The 23,721-nt window shown below is 48.2% G+C and overlaps 1 protein-coding gene across 4 annotated transcripts in view; it reads left to right on the top strand.

Moving 5' to 3' along the window:
- COPG2 (COPI coat complex subunit gamma 2) overlaps positions 1-23,721 on the top strand; it is a 159,979-nt gene that overhangs the window by 77,407 nt on the left and 58,851 nt on the right. For all 4 annotated transcript variants that reach the window (XM_025291538.2, XM_044946874.1, XM_044946876.1 and 1 more), the window contains 6 exons: positions 1,198-1,273; positions 2,098-2,201; positions 2,694-2,819; positions 3,567-3,629; positions 4,283-4,422; positions 6,609-6,780. In XM_025291538.2, coding sequence (XP_025147323.1) covers positions 1,198-1,273; positions 2,098-2,201; positions 2,694-2,819; positions 3,567-3,629; positions 4,283-4,422; positions 6,609-6,780 — 681 coding nt within the window. The remainder of the gene's footprint in view (positions 1-1,197; positions 1,274-2,097; positions 2,202-2,693; positions 2,820-3,566; positions 3,630-4,282; positions 4,423-6,608; positions 6,781-23,721) is intronic.

The raw sequence follows: 23,721 nt of genomic DNA, 5'->3' as shown, positions 1-23,721 counted from the left end.
TGTTTTTTAACTCTCATCTACCTTCTGGCAAAGTTCTGTCCGTTCTGTCCCCTCAATATGTATTTCTTCACTCTCTTTTATTCTCAGTTTTCCTGAGGGCTTTGCTAGGCTCCCATCCATTTCAGATGCCCGGTTAGTCCAGCTGCTTGTACGCTCACCCACATCCAGTATATTCTCCACTCTGCTACCAGAATGAACGTTGCATACAAAATCTGCTCACAAATTTAGTGTAGCACACACCCTGCTGCAGATACACAGATTCATCCTGCATTTAACTTCTGTTCATAATAATTTTGAGGTTATACTGGAACCTATTTTTGTTTTGTGTCTAATCTCTCACTTGTCTCCTCCTGCTCTCCAGTGCAGGTCCAGTGCTTCAGCCTTACTCAGCTGCATCCAGTCCCAGAATCATTCCACACTTCATTCTCCGTCCTGAGGGCCTTGCTACTTTTTACTTCTCTTTCCCTCAAATACTCTTTTCCTGCCTTTTCCTCTGGCTAACTCTATTTGTTCTGCAAGCTTTAGTACAGGTAGTAAGTGTGAGCTCTTTGTCTGTCTTCTCCATTTTTGACTTAATGTTCCTTTCTCTGCTCATATAGTATCCAGGATATGGTTCTACTATGGATTTACTATGTTGTAACTATCTATTTACACCTGTCTTTCCCACTAAACTACAACTCCTTGAGGTCAGGGGCTACATCTTTTATCTTGATACCTTTAGCACTTAGCACAACTCCTGACAAAAGTTAAGTAAGGAATAAATCTTTGTTGATACAGTGAATTTTAATAATAGAGTTTTGGGTGTTTTTCCCCTGTGTGCGGGGCTGGTTGTTTGAGGTTTGTTTTGTTGTTCTTTAGTCACTAAGTTGTGTCCCACTCTTTTGCAACCCCATGGACTGTAATCCACCAGGCTCCTTGTAAGGAGTCAGACTGAAGAATAGCTCGTATAAAAAATACATGTGATCCTTTTTCCTCAATGCATAGAGAGTTTTCTTATTCAGAGCTCTCTTGGACCCACTTTCTATTTCTATTTATGCTTCAATGGATCAAGGAAATAAGAACAAGAAGTTCACGATTAAACAGTGAAAGTTTATTTCAACCGAACATGGGGAAACTCCTCTAATTTTTTTCTTAATAATTATTGCTTATCTCTGTGAAGTCAATATTCATGTTGTTTTATTTTATGCTCAATTATAGCTGCTGTGAGTGCTTTGGCAAAATTTGGGGCTCAGAATGAAAATCTTCTCCCAAGCATCCTAGTACTCCTACAAAGGTAACTAAAAGAAAAAAAAAAAAAAAAAAAATGCCGTGTGACTGAATAGATAATTCCTCATTGTACCATATCAAATGCCTATAGGGCCTAAGAGTAGAGCTGATGGAGTAAGTCAGGGGCAAATGGTGTTTTCCGTACTCTTGGTAATTTTGCGCGTGCTAAGTGCATAAAAAATTTGACTTCTAATTTCTCATGCATGATTTTGAGAAAGTGACTTAAATACATGTGCCTCAATTAGTATAGCAGAGGCCAACTTCAAAGAACTTCACTGTGTAGAGTTGAAAATACCAGCTTTTCACGGTCTCCTTAACTCCCTATTTGATGAGGAAAAGACTTGCTTTAGCAAACACTCCGTGATTACATCTTGTAATTGAAGCAGAAAAATTATAAGCCAAAAGCTGGCTGGTTTAAATAAAACAAATTGCCATTTGAGTAATATCAGTGCCTGGGTTCGGAATCCTTTTTAGTATCCTTGGAAAGTCTAATATTGCCAGTTTTTAGTTTGTAGAAGTCTAAATCTTTACCAAAGTCATGTGGTTGCAGATCAAAGAACAGACTCCAAACTGCTATCTTATGCTACTGTGTTCTTCATCATTTTAATGCCTACTTATGTAGTGCTTCTGATTCATAATGACACCATTTCTTTACCAATTCAGAACAATACCCAGGATGTATGGAGATTTTAGAAGCCACTGTTGGCTGTGGTTGAGCTCTTGTATTATGGTGGTATCAGATGGCCTGGATTGTGTCTGTCAGGCATAGTGGTAAAGCTCTGGATATCTTTTAGAGTGCCATGACATGCCTATTCTGTATCCCCTGGACAGGTGTATGATGGATACTGATGATGAGGTACGGGATAGAGCTACCTTCTATCTGAATGTGCTGCAGCAGAGGCAGATGGCTCTGAATGCTACATATATCTTCAATGGTTAGTGAGAGCCAAGAATGGAGACAAATATACTTTTGTTCTACAAGTGGTGTCTTGGAAGCATATCTCATGATTTGCATATGAGCTGGCTTCACTAGGCAGAATGCTTGGTTTCTGTCTCAGAATGCACTTCCATTTCTAGAGAAACCTAAAAGTATGTAAAAGTCCAAAGAATATTGCTTGTTCCTGGTTCTCTCTGAGCTCCCTCTTGGATGGGTTTACCTTTTTCCCTTTTCTTATGCTATCTTTGTTTCCACATGGCTCTGTTGCTTTGTTTTCTGGAAGATACTTCCATTTTGTTGCAAATATGTATGCTCAGCTCCTCTGCTTCCTCAGATGGAATTATAAGTGCCTATATTCTTTAATAATTTAGCTTATAAACCTGTGGTTATAGTTTTCTTTAGAAAGCTTAAATAAATATTACAAATCTGGGCCTGTCTGGGTCCTAGGATTGGCAAGAAGTTCTAGTGCTGAGAGTGTTCTGTTTCTTAGGTCTAACAGTCTCTGTAGCAGGGATGGAAAAAGCCTTACACCAGTACACGCTGGAGCCTTCAGAAAAGCCCTTTGATATGAAATCTATTCCTCTTGCTACGGCTCCTGTCTTTGAACAGAAAGCAGGTAATGAGAACACTTTGTTTTTAAACTGTTTATAGTTTCACACCAATAAAATACACTGTTGGCATATTTTTTCTAATATTTCTTTTAATGGTCACTCCTTCTAAATCTTATAGAACTAAGATGAATGATATTTTTCAAGTTAGGGTTTTAAACTTTTTTCCATGTTTTCCCATGAAAGCAAGAATATGCAGTGTGACCTAGAATGAAAGCTTCTTTTGATGCTGCGTGTCGGAGCTTCTGAAGTCAGGTGTCATTGTTTCACAGCTGTACTGGTATTGTCGCCTCCTGTGTTGTTTTGTGATCTTGATTAACTTCTTAGTTAATTTTTCTTTTGGAGGCTTAAAAAATAAATGGACAAAGCGTATAGTGGTTCGAACCAAAAATGAAAGATCTTACGCCCTCAACATTTTCAGTTTGTTGTTGTTGATACTACATAAGTAGTTTTTCCTATCTGAATAACGAGATTTGTTTTTATAAACCATTCCTTCTTTTAAGAGTAATTTTTAAAAATATTCTGGTCCATAAAAGCAAATTCTGTATTTTTAGAACTTGCTTTATTTCATGAAGTACGTTCACTAAATACACCTTGCATGTCTCTCCAAAAAGGGTGACAAAGAACCTCCTGGTATGATTTAGCAGTAGCTCCTTGTGTACCTGCTGCAAGTTTTTGTCGTCATCTCCTGTATGCATGTTTGACTTGATGGTGGGAGGGAAAGCTCACTTAACTGCTCATCTCTGTCTCTGTAGAAATCACACTGGTGTCCACTAAGCCTGAGAAGCTGGCTCCTTCCAGGCAAGACATTTTCCAAGGTATGATGATTTGATGTGTAGAGGAAGTAGCCCAGCTCCCTAGGCATTGTAACTATAATGAAGGCCCCCACTTTTTATTCAATTTTACTAGTTCTCAGTATGGGAAATCTTTATATGACTGAATATAATTTATTGTCATCGCTTCCTGTTGTTAGGACTACTGGAATCTGTGGGACTTGGCAATTTCCAGTTGTCAGCTTACTGAGAATGTTGTTCTTACCCTGTATCTTGGTTAACGGGACTCAAATCAGATGAAATTAGGAATTGAGTTTCTTTTTTATTTTTTGCTTTTAGTAATTAACTGTGAAGTGAAGTGAGAGTCGCTCAGTTGTGTCTGACTCTTTGCGACCCCCTGGACTATACAGTCCATGTTATTTTCCAGGCCAGGATACTGGAGTGGATGGCCTTTGCCTTCTTCAGGGGATCGTCCCAACCCAGGGATTGAACCCACGTCTTCCAAATTGCAGGCAGATTCTTTAGCAGCTGAGCCACCAGGGAAGCCCAATTAACAGTATAAACTCTTAAAAGATTACTTCACTAAAGCTTGGGGACACATTATTAATTGAGTGTTCTTAAAACATTTTAGCTACCCAGAGTAATATCTTCCCTTGTCTTATTTTGCTTCCTTCTTTTCTTTCCTTTTTTCTTGATAGAGCAACTGGCTGCCATTCCTGAGTTTATGAATCTAGGACCCTTGTTCAAGTCTTCTGAGCCTGTTCAACTTACAGAAGCAGAGACAGAATATTTTGTTCGTTGTGTCAAGCACATGTTTACCAATCACATTGTGTTCCAGGTGAGAGAAGTGTCATAACTGGCTCTGGTAAGGGATTTAGTATTAATTCTCCTTTAGTTTAGAATACACAGAAGAACTGTACAAAAAAGATCTTCATGACCCAGTTAATCACGATGGTGCGATCACTCACCTAGAGCCAGTCATCCTGGAATGTGAAGTCAAGTGGGCCTTAGGAAGCATCACTACGAACAAAGCTAATGAAGGTGATGGAATTCCAGTTGAGCTATTTCAAATCCTGAAAGATGATGCTGTGAAAGTGCTGCACTCAATATACCAGCAAATTTGGAAAACTCAGCAGTGGCCACAGGACTGGAAAAGGTCAGTTTTCATTCCAGTCCCTAAGAAAGGCAATGAATGCCAAAGAATGCTCAAACTACCGCACAATTGCACCCATCTCACATGCTAGTAAAGTAATACTCAAAATTCTCCAAGCCAGGCTTCAGCAATATGTGAACCATGAATTTCCAGATGTTCAAGCTGGTTTTAGAAAAGGCAGAGGAACCAGAGATCAAATTGCCAACATCCGCTGGATCATAAAAAGCAAGAGAGTTCCAGAAAAACATCTGCTTTATTGTCTGTGCCAAAGCCTTTGACTCTGTGGATCACAATAAACTGTGGAAAATTCTGAAAGAGATGGGAATACCAGACCACCTGACCTGCCTCTTGAGAAACCTGTATGCAGGTCAGGAAGCAACAGTTAGAACTGGACATGGAACAACAGACTGGTTCCAAATAGGAAAAGGAGTACGTCTAGGCTGTATATTGTCACCCTGCTTATTTAACTTATATGCAGAGTACATCATGAGAAACACTGGGCTGGATGAAGCACAAGCTGGAATCAAGATTGCCAGGAGAAATATCAATAATCTCAGATATGCAGATGACATCAACCTTATGGCACAAAGTGAAAAAGAACTAAAGAGCCTCTTGATGAAAGTGAAAGAGGAGAGTGAAAAAGTTGGCTTGAAGCTCAACATTCAGAAAACTAAGATCATGGCATCTGGTCCCATCACTTCATGGCAAATAGATGGGGAAACAGTAGCTGACTTTATATTTTTGGCTCCAAAATCACTGCAGATGGTGAAATTAAATTTAATTTAAGTAAATAACTGCAGCCATGAAATTAAAAGATGTTTGCTCCTTGGAAGGAAAGTTATGATCAACCTAGACAGCATATTAAAAAGCAGAGACATTACTTTGCCAACAAAGGTCCATCTAGTCAAGGCTATGGTTTTTTCAGTGGTCATGTATAGATGTGAGAATTGGACTATAAAGAAAGCTGAATGCTAAAGAATTTATGCTTTTGAACTGTGGTGTTGGAGAAGACCCTTGAGAGTCCCCTGGACTGCAAGGAGATCCAGCCAGTCCATCCTGAAGGAGATCAGTCCTGAATATTCATTGGAAGGACTGATGTTAAAGCTGAAACTCCAATACTTTGGCCACCTGATATGAAGAACTGACTCATTGGAAAAGACCCTGATGCTGGGAAAGATTGAAGGCAGGAGGAGAAGGGGACGACAGAGGATGAGATGGTTGAATGGCATCACCGACTCAATGGACATGAGTTTGGGTAAACTCCAGGAGTTGGTGAAGGACAGGGAGTTCTGGCGTGCTGCGGTTCATGGGTTGCAAAGAGTGACTGAACTGAACTGACTGAATTCCTTTAGTCTTTGATTCTGGTTCCTTTTACAGAGAACCAACTTGCCAGCATTTTTCTGGTTTTCTTTCCTAACTCCATAGCTAGAGAGATGCCTTTGATGGGAAACTTTTGATGATTTAAACTTAAAAGGACATAAAAGTGAAATGTCTGAAAAAGTTGGCCAGCATAAAGTATAACCTGTGAAAAAATGATCATCACTTAATATCAGGGTAAATTAAGTGTGTTGTTCCAAAAACTTGGATTTCAATTTGATTCTCAACCAGCTGTCAGACTTCTACCATCTTGTTTGGTAGAACTCAACCTCAGGAAAGAGGAAAACACTGGTGAATAATATAAACAAGAAAGACCTCAAGAATAAGCTTATCCTTGTTGTCTCAAGAAAAATCTTAGGGGGAGACATGCATGGTGTTTAGAGAGAGAAGGTTTAATGGATTCCAGAAGTGACTCGGGGGTTATGGGGAGGAAGAAGCAATTTACTTGAAAACCGTTTTTTTTTTCATAACTTTCCCATTTGATGACTTTTCAGTTTGACTGTACCAATACTCTCAACGACCAACTCCTGGAGAAAGTGACAGTGCAGGTGGAGCCGTCGGAGGCCTATGAAGTGCTGTGTTGTGTCCCAGCCCCCAGCCTGCCTTACAATCAACCGGGAGTATGCTATACTCTGGTTCGTTTACCCGAAGATGACTCAATAGCAGGTACTAATATGCAGAATATAGGAGATGTGATTAAGAGTGCATTACCACTTGAACTCTGAAGTGTCTGGGCAGATACTTGGGGTCCAAGAATTTGTTTCTTTTCTGGGATTAATAAATGTAGTGATAATGAATGGTAAATTTATAAAGTTAGTTACTGCTACAGAAATACTAATTTTATAACCAAGTTTCTGAGTAAAATATGATGGACATTTAATCTTAAAAGAGAAACTGAATGTATACAGTGGTAGCCCAAAACAGAACTGAGACTTCCTGTTGAAACAGCATCACCACTAGTGAGGGTGCACATACCTGACGTCCCCTGTGAAGGATCAGGGCCTCCCTGGTGTTTCTTTAGGGCAGCCTCAGGACTTTTTAGTTAGTAGACCCATGGCATCATAAAATATATTGTTTTTAAGGGTCCTATAACACAAGGCAAGTGTCTGAGAGTATGTCTCAGCCTAGTGACTGGTTTAACCAACATTTGTGTATCCACAGTTGAGAAAGGCTCTGTGATCCGCTTGACCTGTTGTGCACCTGGGGATTGGGTTGGGAGCGTGGTTGGGGGGAGGGGGCAGTGCGCGTTGGAAGGAGAGCCAACTGCTAGCGTTAACAGTGGTTACAGATTTGGGTTCTGAGATATTATGACCTACCTCCTGTGAATGTCAAGTATTGTACTTGATTTCTTTTCTCCGTTTTCCCACCTGAGTTCTTTTCTTCCCATATTTGCTGCAGAGTATTCACAACTGTTACCCAGTTTGTACCGAAATAAGCACACACATTGCACTTAGATTTTGAACAGTTTTTATTACTAGTACAGGAAAGAACAATTCTTACTACTAATACAGGAAAAAACATATAGCTAACAAATATTGGGAAAATTACAGAGTTACAAGAAATCGTAAAAGTACTAGTAAATAGTTATCCCTGGTCATCATTCAGTTACATTTGGGGCTTAACCTGTCTTCCTTTAGCCCCTCTCCCAACTCCCTTTTTAGATATTGGTTCCGGGAGCGCCTGCCCAATCTTAACCTGTGTTGGATGATAGACCAGGCTACTCAACTCTAGCACGAGGTAGATTCAAGTTGGCACCATTGCTGGGTCTGAACCCCAGGTTGTTCCCTCGGGCCCTGGGTGGACCTGCAGTTGCAGCCACCCTGGATCCATAACCCCCTGGGTAGGAAGGCACTTTCTATCTGGCCTCCACTATTTCTCCTTTGAACATTAGGCCATCCAACTTTAACCTTTAATTATCTCCTTTACCCCTTTTTATGAGGTTTCTCTTATTCCATTCCCTTTTAACTTCACTTTCTTTCCTGGTCTGTTTCCTTCTGGTTAGATTTGTCTAATGTCCACCAGCCCAGTAATGAAGCTGGCTGTAGTCTTATGTAGCTAGTTTCATTTAACCTTATTCTAAACCAATATCTGGGCCCAGTCTTAATGTAGCCCTGTGGCTTTTGCCATCATCCTGGGGTACTCTGTCCTTTTTCTAGTAGCCACCTCTCCATATTTCAAAATTCTAACCCCATTTTTTACTTCCCACAAACTTTCTGTTTTTTAAGGAATGCCATTACTTTGTCACTTAATTTTAGAGGGAACCAAAATGCTAAACTCATTGAAGAACCAAGCTCTTCCCAATTGAGAATACTAGCTCCTCCCATGTCCCCAGGTTCACTTGGATAACTGATAACTCAGGTGCCTCACATCCCAGGGAGTGGTTCTAACAGAATACAATAAATACAGTTTTACAATATCAAAAATACATAAAACAACAATATTGAAATTACAGAAGTTACATACAGTATAGGAGAAAACAACAACAACAGAAAACATTTCTACCAACACAGAAAGCATAAGGGAGGTTTTATTCCTCCTTACTAAGGAGTTAATTTCTTTTTAAAACATATATCTTACAAATTAGCCCAGAGGTTTCAGCTTTTGGTCTGCTGGCTATGGACTCTTTTGGTTGATGGTTGTTATTGGGGTTTTTTTTTTGGTTGTTAGTATTTTGTTTACAAAAATTTGGCATTTGGAGAATTTTCTAAATTCAAAAGGGTTTGCTGATTGGTGTTCAAACTCAGTTATAAACTCTTGTGATTGTATCTTGGATAAAAGAAATGAAATTTAGTCTCAACATTTGGACTTTTAAAACTTTGAAAGTTTTAAAAAATAAGTAGGTTGACTTACTGATTTTACCAATGATTTTACCCATCAGTTACCTGCTTAGGAAAAAAAAAAAAAAAAACAAAAAAAAAACTCCTTTCTATTCTTTAGTCTGTGTTAGAAATTATGAAATTTTGAGCCTATGGCCAATCCAAAGTCTTTGCTGTGCAGTGAATAGAAGAGAAATACCAGGGCACAGGTGATAATACAAGTCTTTTTTCCCTATTCCTTCCTTTCAGCATTTTCCTGTTGCAGATATTCTGAATCTCAGCCAATCACATAAAGATCTATCTATCACTTCTGCCTGTCTCATCTCAGAAAAGATATTTTCCACATAGTTACAGGAAAAAAAATAGAAATTCTATAGATTGTGATTTCCTTCCTTCAACCTGAAAACTACACAGACTAGGAAGGAAAATAGGTTTTGGAGACAGAATAATTAGGATTTGAATTCTGACTCTGCTACAGACTGAGTGCTTAATTGTAGGCAAATGTTTTGGTCTCTGTATACCTTTTAGAATTATTGTAAGGATAAAATGAAATTAAGTGATGAGTATGGTGCCAGACACATAGTAAATACTTAATAGATAGAAGGTATTCTGAAACTATCCACTTTCTCCCTTTACCTAACTCTTTAAAAATCAAGCCGTTCACAGTTCAAAAGATAGAGACCCACCAGTTTCCTCAGAAAGTTATTCTGTCAGTTGTTCTTATCTTTTCTTTATCTTTAAACCTTCCCATTTCTCCTTACTGTGAAAGTGTACAAAAAAATCTGTGCCATCTGAAAAAAATTTAAACTCAAAATCAGGTATTACCATAACTCCTTCCTTGAAATATTGGGAAATTATAAAAAGGGTAATCAACATCTTAAGTCTCAATTAGTCCTACTGATCTGTCCTCCAGCAACTACCCTTTACTTAAAAACTGTCAGAAAAGCCTTCAAGGCAGCATACTTTCCTAGTGTCCTTTCTCACACGGCAACTTTCTTTCCTCTTCATGTTTTTTACACCAGTAACAACACATATATGCAACATTCTATGAATTTTTTCCCTCCTTGGGACCTCTGTAATGACCATACCCTTTTGTTTGATTACTTACTCAGAATCATTCTAATCCCTATATTTCTTTTATTATTGAACTCTCAGTTCTTATAGAATCATATTTCTTAACTCAAACCATCTGAGCAAATTTAAATGGCCCTCAACAGAAAATGTCCATACCAAGGTCACATTTAACAGTACATGTCTGAATCTTTTTCTGGTTTTCACCAGGGATGCTGCCTCCCACTTAACAGCTCACAATTCTTTCACATGATGCATACCTATATTCATACTGTAGTTCTCAACTTTCTGCCCACACCTCCTTAAACCTTTATATTAACTGGAGCTACCCCAGGATTCTGATGGACTCCAAACTCTTCTCTGAAGCTGCTGTTTCCATTCCATTATTTGCTGTTCAGTATTGATCATATTAACTCCTGACATTCCGAATTAAAGCCACAATTTCAGTTAAGTAAAATTTATCTCAGTTTCTTTTTACTCTGACTCACCTCCAACCACTCACTGGGATTCATATTACTGATCCTTAATGAAACCTTGCATTCTTCCAAGCTAAGCTCATAATCTGCAATCTTTGTTCAAACACTAAAAAAAGCAGGCAGGATAAGTTGAACATTACTATTTAGCCACAATATATCCATTCCCTTTATCACCAGAATTTTATGAGTCTAGCTAGAGAGTCCATATTCCTCCAAGTTTGACCTGTTAAAGAGACTGGCCAAGGTTCAAGCCTGAGACACTCATTCACTTGTTCATTCATCTCATAACCAATTTCCCCTTCTCCAAACACTGAAGTTTTTAACGTTTCCCCTGTGCTGACTTTGAACCTTTCTTCCTGTCCTATTTCACGTTCGCCACCATCACTGACAGCTGTCGTCTTTATTGCTGCCTTTCTTGAAGGATAACCCCTCTCCAGAGTGCAGTGTGACCAAGGGACATCCACTCGTTTCTTCTTCCCTCTCTTGTAGCCTTAGAAAAAGCCTCTGCTGGTTGGTACCCCCCAGGTTTGGTTCAGTCTGGCCTTTAAATGCCTTCAGTATGTGAAAATGTGAACCTACTCTGTATTGTTCAAACACCCCCATCCTCTGGCATGCGTTACCATCTCTGACGTCCGGAGTACTGATGGCACGAGGACTGCTGCTCATGCTCTCCCTTCAGATTTTGTTTTTTGACTTTCTCTCTATATGACCATTTATTCTCTTGAATCCACCCACTCTGACATAATTACCTGATAGATTTTTTTCAGGCAGCCACCAGTTCCTTGTGACGATTTCTTTTTATGTTTTCTCCCATTTTTCCTTATTTCATTAATTGTGATCAAATTGAACAGGTAGCACTCTGCATCAAAACTGTAATAATGTTCCTTAATAATTGCAAGAATGATTTATATGTATACTGTCAACTAAGTTCCCACTTTAACCACTTCTTTCCATTTTTCCTTTGCTCACTTTCATTAGAAAAACAACAAACATAAGAACACTTTATCAAGTATGTGTAGGAGGCATATTTTCTCAGTGCTAAATACAGTTCTTTAAAAATCCAGTTGATTGCACCGTACCACTTTTGCTTTGTACTTGACCATGTTGTAGCCTCTCCCTCCATAAGCATTCTGCATTGTCTCTCTTCCCATAAAACAGTGCTTGCTCCTGGTTGTGACAGACGGCACCTCTGCTTTCTTATAGTCACTAGTCTGCACCTACTGTCTGGCCTCCATACCACATATGGTACCCCTCCTGCCCGTGAGATCTGCTGGATTCCAGATTGGGAGCTCTTGAAGCTGTCTTCCCCTTTTCTGTGGAGCCCCCTTTAACTACCCTGACCCTTTACACAGCCATGAGGTCCTCCCTGCCCTCCATGCTGCCTGTCCCTTTCTTTTCCCATTGACTCTCCTCACCAATCTCAACACTGGCCCACCACCTTCACAGCCTCTCCAGAACCCGAAGTCTCTCTCTCTGCATGCTGAGTGCGAGTGAGCCTTGCTCAACCATCCTCTGCCTTTTCTCCGCTCTTGTGTTCCAGCCCCTCTGCTTTGTCCTCAGCACGCCATCCTGCTTCCCCAACCACCTGCCCACAGGGGCAGTGGGCTTTTCCTTGATATCTGCTCTCTCGTTGAGCCTCCCTCATGCTCCCCTGTAGCCAGCTCTTGGTCTGCAACATACTGCAGTGACTCTGTATGCTGTTCCCAGTCATCTCTAAGTACCTGTCTTGTCAGGTCCCTCAGGCTTCTTTCAGACCTTCTATCATTTCATCTAGTCACACTCTGCACTGACAGCCTTGTTTCAGACACTTTCTACAGCCCACTGCCTCTACCAGCTCATCCTCCTCTGCCTCATCCACTTCTCCCATGTTCCACCATGGCCTCAACCGTGCTGTCCTCTGACTCCTGTGCAGGCTTGCTCACTGCCTTGCCCACTCATGGGGGCAGAGCTCTTGGATGGACATCCGGCTCCATCCTTTTGCCACTTTGCTGTCACACTTCATGCACTGTGTTCCCTGACCCTCTCAACTACCCTCTCCCACACTAGATAATGGGTGCCATCGCCTCACCTTCCTCACTCTTCTTACCCATTAGACCTCCTCTCCTCTACCACCTGTTTCAGAATGCTCACCTGATCCCTCCTACCCCTGGGGCCTGATTTCATCATCTCTCCTGACTTCCTTCTCTACTGCACAAATGCAAAAGAAACTATCCAACCTTAGTCATGTGACATTCTTTAAAGAGGCTACTGTCTGACTCTTCCAGCTCATTCTTCTCTGTCCTGTGCATCCTTCTTGATCCTCACCATCTGCTCAAACCAGTTCAGTCCTCTCTGCTTCAGCACTGATACACTGCTGAATCCACACGCTGTACCTTCCAACCCACCCTCACGTACCAGGCTGAGCTCACCTCCTGGGCGCCATGACGCCATGTTGCCCCTCTCTGTAACCTTTCGTTTCCATCCACACCCTTGTCTCACAGTCTTCTGATCAGGTCTCGGGGAGCCTCGGCCTTTGATTCTCCTACTTTTCCTTTCAGCACAGCGCTCTCACCTTCTTCTCACCCTCTTGCCCCACACCTGCCAGCCCCCTTCCTGACACCTCCACACTCTGTCCAGACCTGCACAGAGCCCTGGGCCTGCTGTCCGCCCTCCTCCTCCTCCCCGCTCCTGGCAGTCACCTCTCCCAGACGCCCCGACCTCTCCCACCCCCGCCGCCCCTTCCATCGTGTGGGCGTCCCCTCTGGTGTTCTCTGCACAAGTGCACACAACCTGCTGGGCCTGCTGTCTGCCCTCCTGCCCTCCTCCCTCCTAGCAGTCATCTCTCCCCCAGACGCTCTCCTGCACTACCTCTCCCACCCCCTCTGCCCCTTCCATTGTGTGGACATCCCCTCTAGTGTTCTCTGCACAAATACATACAACGCTCCTTCCTTTCAGTCATTACTTCCATCTCCCTTGGCCCTACTAAAGAGTTTTAAACCTTAAGCTCAGGGACACCATGCTTGCAATCTACTCCCAATTCATAGACAGTAAACCACCCCCCATCCTACCCCCCACCCCCTTTCATTCAGGTGCCTTGTCGGCTACATTCATTTATTCGCTGTCTGCCTGGTCCTGGGTCCTTTTCCTCCTTGTCTGACAGTCTGGACTCTGATGCCTCCCTCTGCCCCACCCGGGGGCTCATCTGCTCACCCTTCACCTCTCTGCCCAGCTCTCCACCTGCCCTCCCCCCCAGTGATTCTCACCCGAGGATGCATGACCCCCAAGGCTGGCCTATCAGCAGCATCTCTGAGGAATGTTTTTGTGTTTTCTTTTTGGATGTTTTTGGGTTTGTTTTTGTTTGGAGCAGAGGACTGCTCACCCTCCGATGTTCTGATAGGCCTCCCTTGGGGGCCATGCCCCAGCCCCCCCGCGGGTGAAAACCACCCCCCCCACCCCGGGGAAGAATCACTGCTGTGGAGGGCCAGCCTGCCTCCCTGGGCTGCACTCTCCCCTTGCCAGCTCCTCAAAGATCCCAGCACTGCTCCCCTGACACTGGCCCAGCACTGTCCCCCTGGAACCACCTCATTCCCATCCACGTTAGCTCCCTGACACCTGACGTGCCCCAGACCCCAGTCTGCATTAGAGCACTTCTCTTGTTAAGCCACACCCCCTGCCAACACTCCTCTCCCCACCCCTCACCCTTTACGACTCTCAGGCATTGGGACAATATCTTTGGTGCAAACCTGTCCTTCTTGGCACTTGCACTGTCCATTACCCCAGCTTACCCCTCTTCATTTCAGACCTGTGACACCATCCTCCGGGGGAGTCTTGCCCTCCCCTGCAGTCTCCCTGTCTCTCTGTGTTTCCACTGAACAGACCTTCCCCTTCCTCCCTTCCTGCAGTGACTCCCCTTTGTCCTCTCTGTGGACTCACTGGTCCTCCCGGTCCTCAACCTGTAGTCATCACCCCAACACTGGGCATGCCATCAGTCCAGAAGCTCAGTTTAAAGCACATGATGTTCCTAGTATCTGAAGTTGGCTCATAAGCGCCCCCCCCCAACCTTGATCCCAAACATCCCCCCCCCGTGTCCAGCTCTGTCAAACCTGACCTGAACCCCAACGCAAACCCATTCCCTACCCACTCCTGATACCCACCTCCCACTCTGTCTCCCGACCCCATCCCCAGCAGATCGGATCCATAGTACTGAAGAGCCTGGCCGAAAGTTCTACCCCAGCCACGACATTCCAGGCTGCAGCAGCAGCCACTGCTCCCACCCACCGCTAGCCACCCCTTTCTTTTCACGCCTCCCTCCACAAGCCTCAGCCTCCACTGGCTGGCCCTGTAACTCTAAGTCCTTCTGGGTGGCCCTTCTGCCAGAATGCCTCTCTGCCACTCCCTCTTCTCCTTCCCCCTGCTGCTGTCCGGCCTGTGTCCCTTCCCCTGCCCTCTGCTCTCCATCCTCCCTGGGTGCCTCCCATCACCTGGTCTGTCTCTGCCAGGTGACCCTCCTGTCCTGCCACATCAAGACCCTGTGTGGACGTTCCTTCCTGTCACGTTTCCTCACGTGATCCACTCCTCCCCTTCCCCTCCCTGCCCCAGGGAGAGTGTCAGCCTCTCCTCTAGGCCCATCGTCTCCTCTCCGTGCTCCCTGATACCTGTCATCACTGCCCTGGGTCATCCCTTCTCCATAGGGGGTGCTCTCTCCTGGGACCTGCTCTCCCAGCTCACACTCCTTCCATCCCCTGCCCTGCCCCCTTCTCTCCAGAACCACCCACTGCCTCTCATTCAGTCCTTCCGAGGCTCGGGCCACGGTTTCCCTTTAGGCTCCCTTTCCTTAGCCTGGCGCTCTCTTCTTTTCTCACTTCCCTTTTAATCAAGCCACTGCTCACAGGATTTACACCAGGCCCCTGCCTCCCAACCTCCTCCCTCCTCCTCCTCCATTGCTCCCCCCTCTCCTCCTCAGACCTTGGAATGCACCCCTGCCCGTTGCCTTGCTCTCCTGCTCCCTGATGACATGATTCGGATCTCCCCTTTGCCCTCTCTCCCTCTCAGCTGTGCTTTAAGACTCTGGTTCTCCGTCCCATTCTGCCTGCCCCTCTGTTCCCCACATCCAGCCTCCTGATCTGAGCCCCCAACCCCAGTCTCCACCATCCTGCCCTCCACTGTCTCTTCCTGTGCCTCCCTGCCTCCCCCATTTTCTTCTCTGACTAGACCTATGGTTTGAAGGTCCCTGTTTTCCCCCCTGGTTCCTTGTGTGGAATCTCTCTGCCACATTCTAGGCCTCCTCCGCCATTTAGAGGTCCCTTGTAAATAACAGAAGCACTGCTGATGCCACTCTAATTCCCAGCCACTCCTCTGCCAATTCTGTCTGCTCCCCACTCTGGACCCCATCCCCCTGAGTCCCTCCTCAAGCCCCCGAGGCTCCCTGCGCTGTTTCTGTGCAGCTCCCTTGTCTCCCTGTGCAGAGCTGCCCGTTTCCTCCATGCCACCAGTCATCATGGCCCCTGTCTCCAGCTGCTCCTGGGAGCCTTGGGTCTTCACCAAGACCAGGCCATGGCATCTCAGCTGGTCCTCTCTGCTCTGCTCCCACCATGGGCCTTAGTACCACACAGACCACTCTCTAGGAGCTGTGAGGTCAGCAGCTGCCCCCGCAGTCACGAGGCTTCCTCCCTGTCCTGTGCGTACTGTCCCTTGTCCCGTAGATTGCCTGCCCAGTCTGCTCCCTGCTCGTCACCGCCTAGGATGCCGGGCTCTTGCTGTCCAGACTGGGTGGGGATTGGACATTCCTTGCCCCATCCTCTGCCTTTTCTTCCGCTCTCTGAGAAATACTCCCCTTCATCCACAGCATCCACCCTATCTGCTACCGCCTGCCAGTCCTGTGAGGTCTTCCCTGTCTGCCCCTCCTCCTGAGGCATGCCCCTGCTCCTGACTGCCACATCCTGGTCCACACAGTGCTCCACTGGATCCATGCTCTCTAAAAACAGCCAGAAGGAGCCTCCATTTCAGGTCTGCCATTTTGGAACAGGTGGCTGCTTCTGGGCCCTCTCTGTTTCTTCTCACCTTGCCCATCTCCACTGCACCACTGCCTCTAGCAGCCCATCCTGCGCTGGCCTCTTCCCACCTCTCCCACTTCCTCACTCGCTGTGTGCTGTGCGCTTCGTCCTGCAGGGGCTTCCTCATGCCCTTGGCCCACTTTGGGGGGCAGGTTCTCCACACCCACTCTATCCTAGCTCCCTGCCGTCCTTCTGGGCACAGTGTGTTCCCTGACCCTCTCAACAAGCCTCTCCTGCTGGCGCCATCGCCTCACCTTCCTCACTCTCTGATCTGTCAGACCCTCTCTCCTCTACCACACTTGCCCGCCAGCTGGAGACGACTCACCAAACCTCCTTCCTCCTGGGCCCCGTTTCCAGGCCTCTGCTGCTTTGCAGTTACTGCACACATAGCAAAGGAGCAGTCTTCCCTGAACACGTGACAGTCTCTCAGCTGCCACTGTGACCCCTCCAGCTGGACTCAGTCGTCTCCTCTGCTCTGCGCACCCTTCTCAGTCCCCTCTCCGCTGCTCGGCCCGGTTCAGCCGTCTCTGCCTCACTCACACTGTGACATACTGCTGCATCCACACGCTCCGCCCGCCAGCCCACGCTTAGGAGCCAGGCTGAGCTCACCTCTCGGGCCCCACGACCCCACATCGTCGCTGCCTGTCCTAACCTTCCACGTTTCCATCCAGACCCTCATCGCACCCTCTCCTGACAGCCCTCGAGGCCCTTTGGCCTCTGACTCTCCTCCTCTTCCTTTCATCACGGCCCTCTGACCTTCTTCACATGCTCCTGCCCCCACTCCTGCCAGCCCGTCTCCCAACACCTCCACACTCAGTCTGGACCTGCACAGAGCCCTGGTCCTGCCATTCGGCCCTCCTCCTCCTCCCTGCGGGCAGTCACCTCTCCCCCACACGCTCCCCTGCACTGGGCTCGCCCGTCTCTTCATGCCACACTCCACACACCCCTCCTGCTGCCCACATTTCATGACTCTCAAGACTTTGACAGTATCTTTGGTCCACTTCTCCTCTTTCTCAGTGCTTGCCATTTGTCCCTTTCAATAGTTCATCCCTCCTCATTTCAGATCTGTGAACCCCTGGCCTTACAATCTTGTCCATCTGTCTTTCCTGCCCTCCAGGTGCTTCCCTTCCACCTTGCCTGCAGCAACTCTCCTTTTGTCCTTTCTGGGTAGACTCAGCGTTCTTACCCTCCCTCTTCCTAATGTAGGCATCACCCCCAACACTGGACTTGTGATCAGCCCACAAGCTCAGTTAAAGTAGATGACATTCCTAGTGCCTGGAACTTGGCTCGTGTGTCCCAACTCCCAACCCTCCCCCCCCCCACTGATCTCATCTCTGCTCTCCTGTCTGACCCATTCAACTTCTATCCACACCCCTTCCCCAAACCCCAAACCCCATCCCCCCAGCTCCCACTCTGTCCCAGCTGGATCCGTAATAAAGAGCCTGGCCGAAAAGTTCCACCCTTGCTACAACATTTGAGGCTCTAAGAATAGCCACTGCTCCCCGCCCACTGCTAGCCACCCCTCCCTCTCCACTCCTCTTCCACGGCTCTGCCCCCACTGGCTGGCCCCGATGCTGTGAACTTCCTTCCAGATGGCACCTCTGACATCTATCTGAATTCCTACCTGCCACCACCCTCTTCTCATTGTTCTCTTGGTGATAACCTGCCTGTCTCCTTCCTCCTCTCTCCCCTCCCCATCCGCCTCATGCACCTCCCATCACCTTCCATCATCTGTCGCTGGCAGGTGACCCTCCCTTGGTGGTACATTGAGACTGCCACGTGGACACTCCCTCCTGTGACTGTTCCTCGTGTGATCCATTCCTTCCCTTTCCCTCTCTGGCCCTTCTCTAAGGGCCATGGTCTCATCTCAATGTTCCTGATGCCCATCAAGTTGCACTGGGTCATCCCTTCTCCACAAAGGGTGCTCCCTCTTGTGACCCACTCTCCTAGCTCTTTCCTTCCCCTCTATGCCTCCTCCTCCTTCCTAAATCCTGGACTGTCACTGGCCTGATCCTCCCACTGGCCCCAGCCACCATTTCCCTTTAGGCTCTCTTTACCTCAGTCTTGCATTCTCTCTGCCTCCTCTCTCCTCCCTTTTAATCAATCCATTGCCCACAGGACTTTATACTAGGCCCCCACTTCCCCATCTTGTCCCTCCCCTGCCTCCACTGCTTCATCTCTCCTCCACTGGAACCAGGGTGCATCCCTGCCCATTGCCTTGGTCTCCCTGATGACAGGTTCAGACCCCCCTCTTTCCCTGTAGGCCACCATTCCCCCACAGCACCCATGTACAGATCTTACGACCCTCCAATTGCTTCCCCGTTCGGCCTTGCCTACTCTGCTGTTTGGCTCCAACCACCCAAAGAGGAGTCCCTCACCCCTCAAGCATCCCACCCACTGCTCTCTCCTCTTATGGCCCTTTCCTGCCCACATTAATCCCTGCTTTCCCCTGATTCTCTGTGCAGTCTCTCTGCCACTTGCTAATGTCCACTCTTCAACAGCCAAGGGATAGCAAGGACCCCGGTTCGGTGATGGGCGGCAATGTTGGTGCCACCTTAGTTCCCACCCATCCCTATGCCACTACTGAACAAGTTTACTACCCACACACTGGGTTCCACCTGGTCCTTGCCAGTGTCCCTGAGGTTGTCTGCCAGCGTCTATCTGATGACACAACCCTGCTCTGTCCTCTGTGTCAATTGTGGCCCTTTGCGCTTTGCTCCGAGGGCCTTGGGTCTTCAAAGGCCCTGGCGATGGTATCTCAGCTCTGCTCTGTTCCTGCTGTCTGGCATCAGTACCGCACAAAAGCCTCCTGCCTCATGAAATCTGTCAGAGCCCTGGACTGGGAGCCCCTCAGGCTGCCCTGCTCTTCTTGGCAGCATCCCCTTTACCTCCTTGGAGCCCCAGCAAGTTCATGACATTCTTTCCCCTCTTCAGTGCCACCTGTTCCTTTCTTTTTCCATCGATTCCCCCAACCCAGCTCGTATCCTGAAGATACCTTCCACAGCTGCCCAAGACTCCAGTGTCTCTCTCTCCAGGCTGGTTGCCACTGGACTGGCTCGGCCCCTCACCCACTCTTCCTCCTGCTCTTGTCTTCAGGAGCCCCCCTGCTTCCTCTTCAACATCTCATCCTACTCCTTCTCCCAGCTGCCAGTCTTGCGACACATTCCCCAATCTTTCCCTCAACTTCTTTTTGGACCTGCCTTTATGCTCCCCGAACGCCAGCTTCTTGGTCCCCAGCATGCTGGAGTGAAACCAGGCTATCTGAATTCACAGCAACACATGCTACTTTTGGGGTTACCATTTTGGAGAAAGTCATTGCTTCCAGGTGCCCTCTGACGTTTCACCATCTCACCAGATGTTACACGGACAAGGCTGTCTCCATATTTTCAAACCACCACTACCCCTACCATCTTACCCACTGGTCTCACCCACCTCTCCTGACTTCCTCACTTGCTGGCCCTCGTGCCTCTCTTCCTCCTGCACAAGCTTCCTCATGCCCTTGGCCCACTTCCAGGAGCACAGTTCCTACATTCTTCACATCTCTCCTTCTAGCCCTTTGTCATCCATCTCTTGGTGCACTGCATTCGTGTTCCTCTCAACAAGTCTCTCCTGCCCTGGCTGCCAGGTGCCATCATGTGCAGTCCCTCACTTTCCTGGCCCGCTGGACCCCCTCTCCACTCCATGCTCTCCACCTCCCACAGACCACCCACCCATCCTCCTGGTTTCAAGGTCTCTCCTGCTTTGATTCTCTACTGCAACATAGTGAAAAAACACAGACAAACCTGTCCTACCTGACATGTGAGATTCTTTCAGCTACACTCTGAGCCTTCAGACTGGATTCCATCATCTCCTCTGCTGTGTGCTCCCTTCTTCATCCTCACCCACTGCTCACCCCACGTCAACCCTCTTTGTGGCAGACACACCTGAATCCACAGGTTCTGCCCACCATCGCATTCTCAGCCATGTGGACCAACACTGTATTTCTCCTCCAGGACCTCAGAAAATCGCTCCCCATAAACTTGCATGTTCCCTCCAGGCCTCATCAAGCACTCCCCTGCCACAGCTCCTGGGGCGTCACTCTCACCTTTTTCTCACCTTCTTCCCCCTGCGTCTGCCAGCCCCGCTCCTACCAATGCGCACTCTGTCCACACCTGCACAGGGCCCTGGGCCTGCTGTCCACCCTCCTCCCCCTCCCCCCCTCAGTCAGCTCTCCCCCAGACGCTGTCCTCCACGCTGCATCCCATCCCCCGTCTGCACTTTTCTTCGTGTGGACGTCCCACCCAGAGCTCTCTGCTCAGAGACATACAACCCAGCTTCCTTTTGCTTGCCACTCCCATTCTCAGCCCTGCTCCTCAGGCTTCCTGAGCCCAGGGAACACAACCATGGTGCCCCACTCTCCACCGCAGAAGGTGAAACCTAACCCACCCCCTCTCAAGTCCTTTGTCAGCTACATCCATTTGCTCGCTGTCTGCCTGGTCCTGGCTCCTTTTCCTCCAAGTCTGACACTCTGGACTCTGATGCCTCCCTCTGCCCCACCCAGGGGCTCACCTGCTCACCCTTCACCTCTCTGCCCAGCTCTCCACCTGCCCTCCCCCCCAGTGATTCTCACCCGAGGATGCATGACCCCCAAGGCTGGCCTATCAGCAGCATCTCTGAGGAATGTTTTTGTGTTTTCTTTTTGGATGTTTTTGGGTTTGTTTTTGTTTGGAGCAGAGCACTGCTCGCCCTCCGATGTTCTGATAGGCCTCCCTTGGGGTCCATGCCCCAGCCCCCCCACGGGTGAAAACCACCCCCCCCACCCCGGGGAAGAATCACTGCTGTGGAGGGCCAGCCTGCCTCCCTGGGCTGCACTCTCCCCTTGCCTGACTCCGGCCTCCCATCAGCTGTCAGTTCCTCAAAGATCCAAGCATTGGCCTGGCACTGTCCTCTTAGAACCAGCTCGTTCCCTTCTATATGAACTCATTGACACCTGACTTTCCCCAGATCCCCGTCTGCATTAAACACTATTCTTTTCACACACCCTTATATAACCTTTATGCCTCTCAAGCATTGGGACAATATCTTTGGTATAAACCTGTCCTTCTTGGTGCCTGCCACTGTCCATTACCCCAGGTTGCCACTCCTCATTCTCAGACCCGTGACACCGTCCCCCTGGGGAGCCTTGCCCCTACTGTCCTCACGTCCCCCCCAGTCTCCCTGTCCCTCTGGGTTTCCACCAAGCAGACCTTCCCCTTCCTCCCTTCCTGCAGAGACTCCCCTTTGTCCTCTCTGTGTGGACTCACTGGTCTTCCTGGTCCTCAACCTGTAGTCATCACCCCAACACTGGACGTTCTATCAGTCCAGAAGCTCAGTTAAAGCACATGATGTTCCCAGTGCCTAGAGATTGGCTCAAGTTCCCCCGGCAATCTCCCACCCCAATAATCCCAACCCTGCCCTCCCCCCAACCCAGTCAAACCCCACCCTACCCCCACCCTAACCCAGTCCCTCCCACCCCATCCCCACCTCCCACCCCACCCTCCACCCTTCCCACACACCCATTGATCCCAATCCCTTCCCAAAACCCCATCCCACTCCCTACCCCCACCTCCCGCCCCATCCTATTCCCTCCCCCCCTCCCCCAGCGGATCCGTAGTAGTAAAGAGCCTGGCAAAGAAGTTCTACCCCAGTCACAACATTCAAGGCTGTAGCAGCAGCCGCTGCTCCCACCCACCGCTAGCCATCCCTTTCCACGCCTCCCTCCCCAAGCCTCTGCCCCCACTGGCTGGCCCTGTAACTCTAAGTCCTTCTGGGTGGCACCTCGAGATCTGCCTGGATTCCGACCTGCCCACCTCCCTCTTCCCTTTGCCCTCCCTGCTGCTGTCCAGCCTGTGTCCCTTCCCCTGCCCTCTGCTCTCCATCACTTGGTCTGTCTCTGCCAGGTGACCCTCCTGTCCTGCCACATCAAGACCCCATGTGGACGTTCCTTCCTGTGGCCTTTCCTCACGTGATCCACTCCTCCCCTTCCCCTCCCTGCCCCAGGGAGAGCGTCAGCCTCTCCTCTAGGCCCATCATCTCCTCTCCGTGCTCCCTGATACCTGTCATCACTGCCCTGGGTCATCCCTTCTCCATAGGGGGTGCTCCCTCCTGGGACCTGCTCTCCCAGCTCACACTCCTTCCATCCCCTGCCCTGCCCCCTTCTCTCCAGAACCACCCACTGCCTCTCATTCAGTCCTTCCGAGGCTCGGGCCACGGTTTCCCTTTAGGCTCCCTTTCCTTAGCCTGGCGCTCTCTTCTTTTCTCACTTCCCTTTTAATCAAGCCACTGCTCACAGGATTTACACCAGGCCCCTGCCTCCCAACCTCCTCCCTCCTCCTCCTCCATTGCTCCCCCCTCTCCTCCTCAGACCCTGGAATGCACCCCTGCCCGTTGCCTTGCTCTCCTGCTCCCTGATGACATGATTCGGATCTCCCCTTTGCCCTCTCTCCCTCTCAGCTGTGCTTTAAGACTCTGGTTCTCCGTCCCATTCTGCCTGCCCCTCTGTTCCCCACATCCAGCCTCCTGATCTGAGCCCCCAACCCCAGTCTCCACCATCCTGCCCTCCACTGTCTCTTCCTGTGCCTCCCTGCCTCCCCCATTTTCTTCTCTGACTAGACCTATGGTTTGAAGGTCCCTGTTTTTCCCCCCTGGTTCCTTGTGTGGAATCTCTCTGCCACATTCTAGGCCTCCTCCGCCATTTAGAGGTCCCTTGTAAATAACAGAAGCACTGCTGATGCCACTCTAATTCCCAGCCACTCCTCTGCCAATTCTGTCTGCTTCCCACTCTGGACCCCATCCCCTTGAGTCCCTCCTCAAGCCCCCGAGGCTCCCTGCGCTGTTTCTGTGCAGCTCCCTTGTCTCCCTGTGCAGAGCTGCCCGTTTCCTCCATGCCACCAGTCATCATGGCCCCTGTCTCCAGTTGTCCTAGGAGCTGCTCCTGGGAGCCTTGGGTCTTCACCAAGACCAGGCTATGGTCTTTAGGCTCCCTTTTCCTGTCTCAACTTCCTTCTCCTCTCTTCCCTCTTGGTCAAGCCATTGCCCACAGTTCTTTACCCCAAGCTGCCGCTTCCTCCTCCTCTTCCTTCCTTCCCTGGCCGCCACTGCTTCCATTTCTTCTCTATCAGCTCTCATGCTGCACCCCTGCCAGCTGTCCTTGACCTCACTTTCCCCCCTGAAATATTCCAGGTCCCCCTGGCC

Source organism: Bubalus bubalis, chromosome 8 (assembly GCF_019923935.1).
Source record: "Bubalus bubalis isolate 160015118507 breed Murrah chromosome 8, NDDB_SH_1, whole genome shotgun sequence".
Lineage (NCBI taxonomy): Eukaryota > Metazoa > Chordata > Mammalia > Artiodactyla > Bovidae > Bubalus > Bubalus bubalis.
This window is presented reverse-complemented; position numbering and strand designations above follow the sequence as displayed.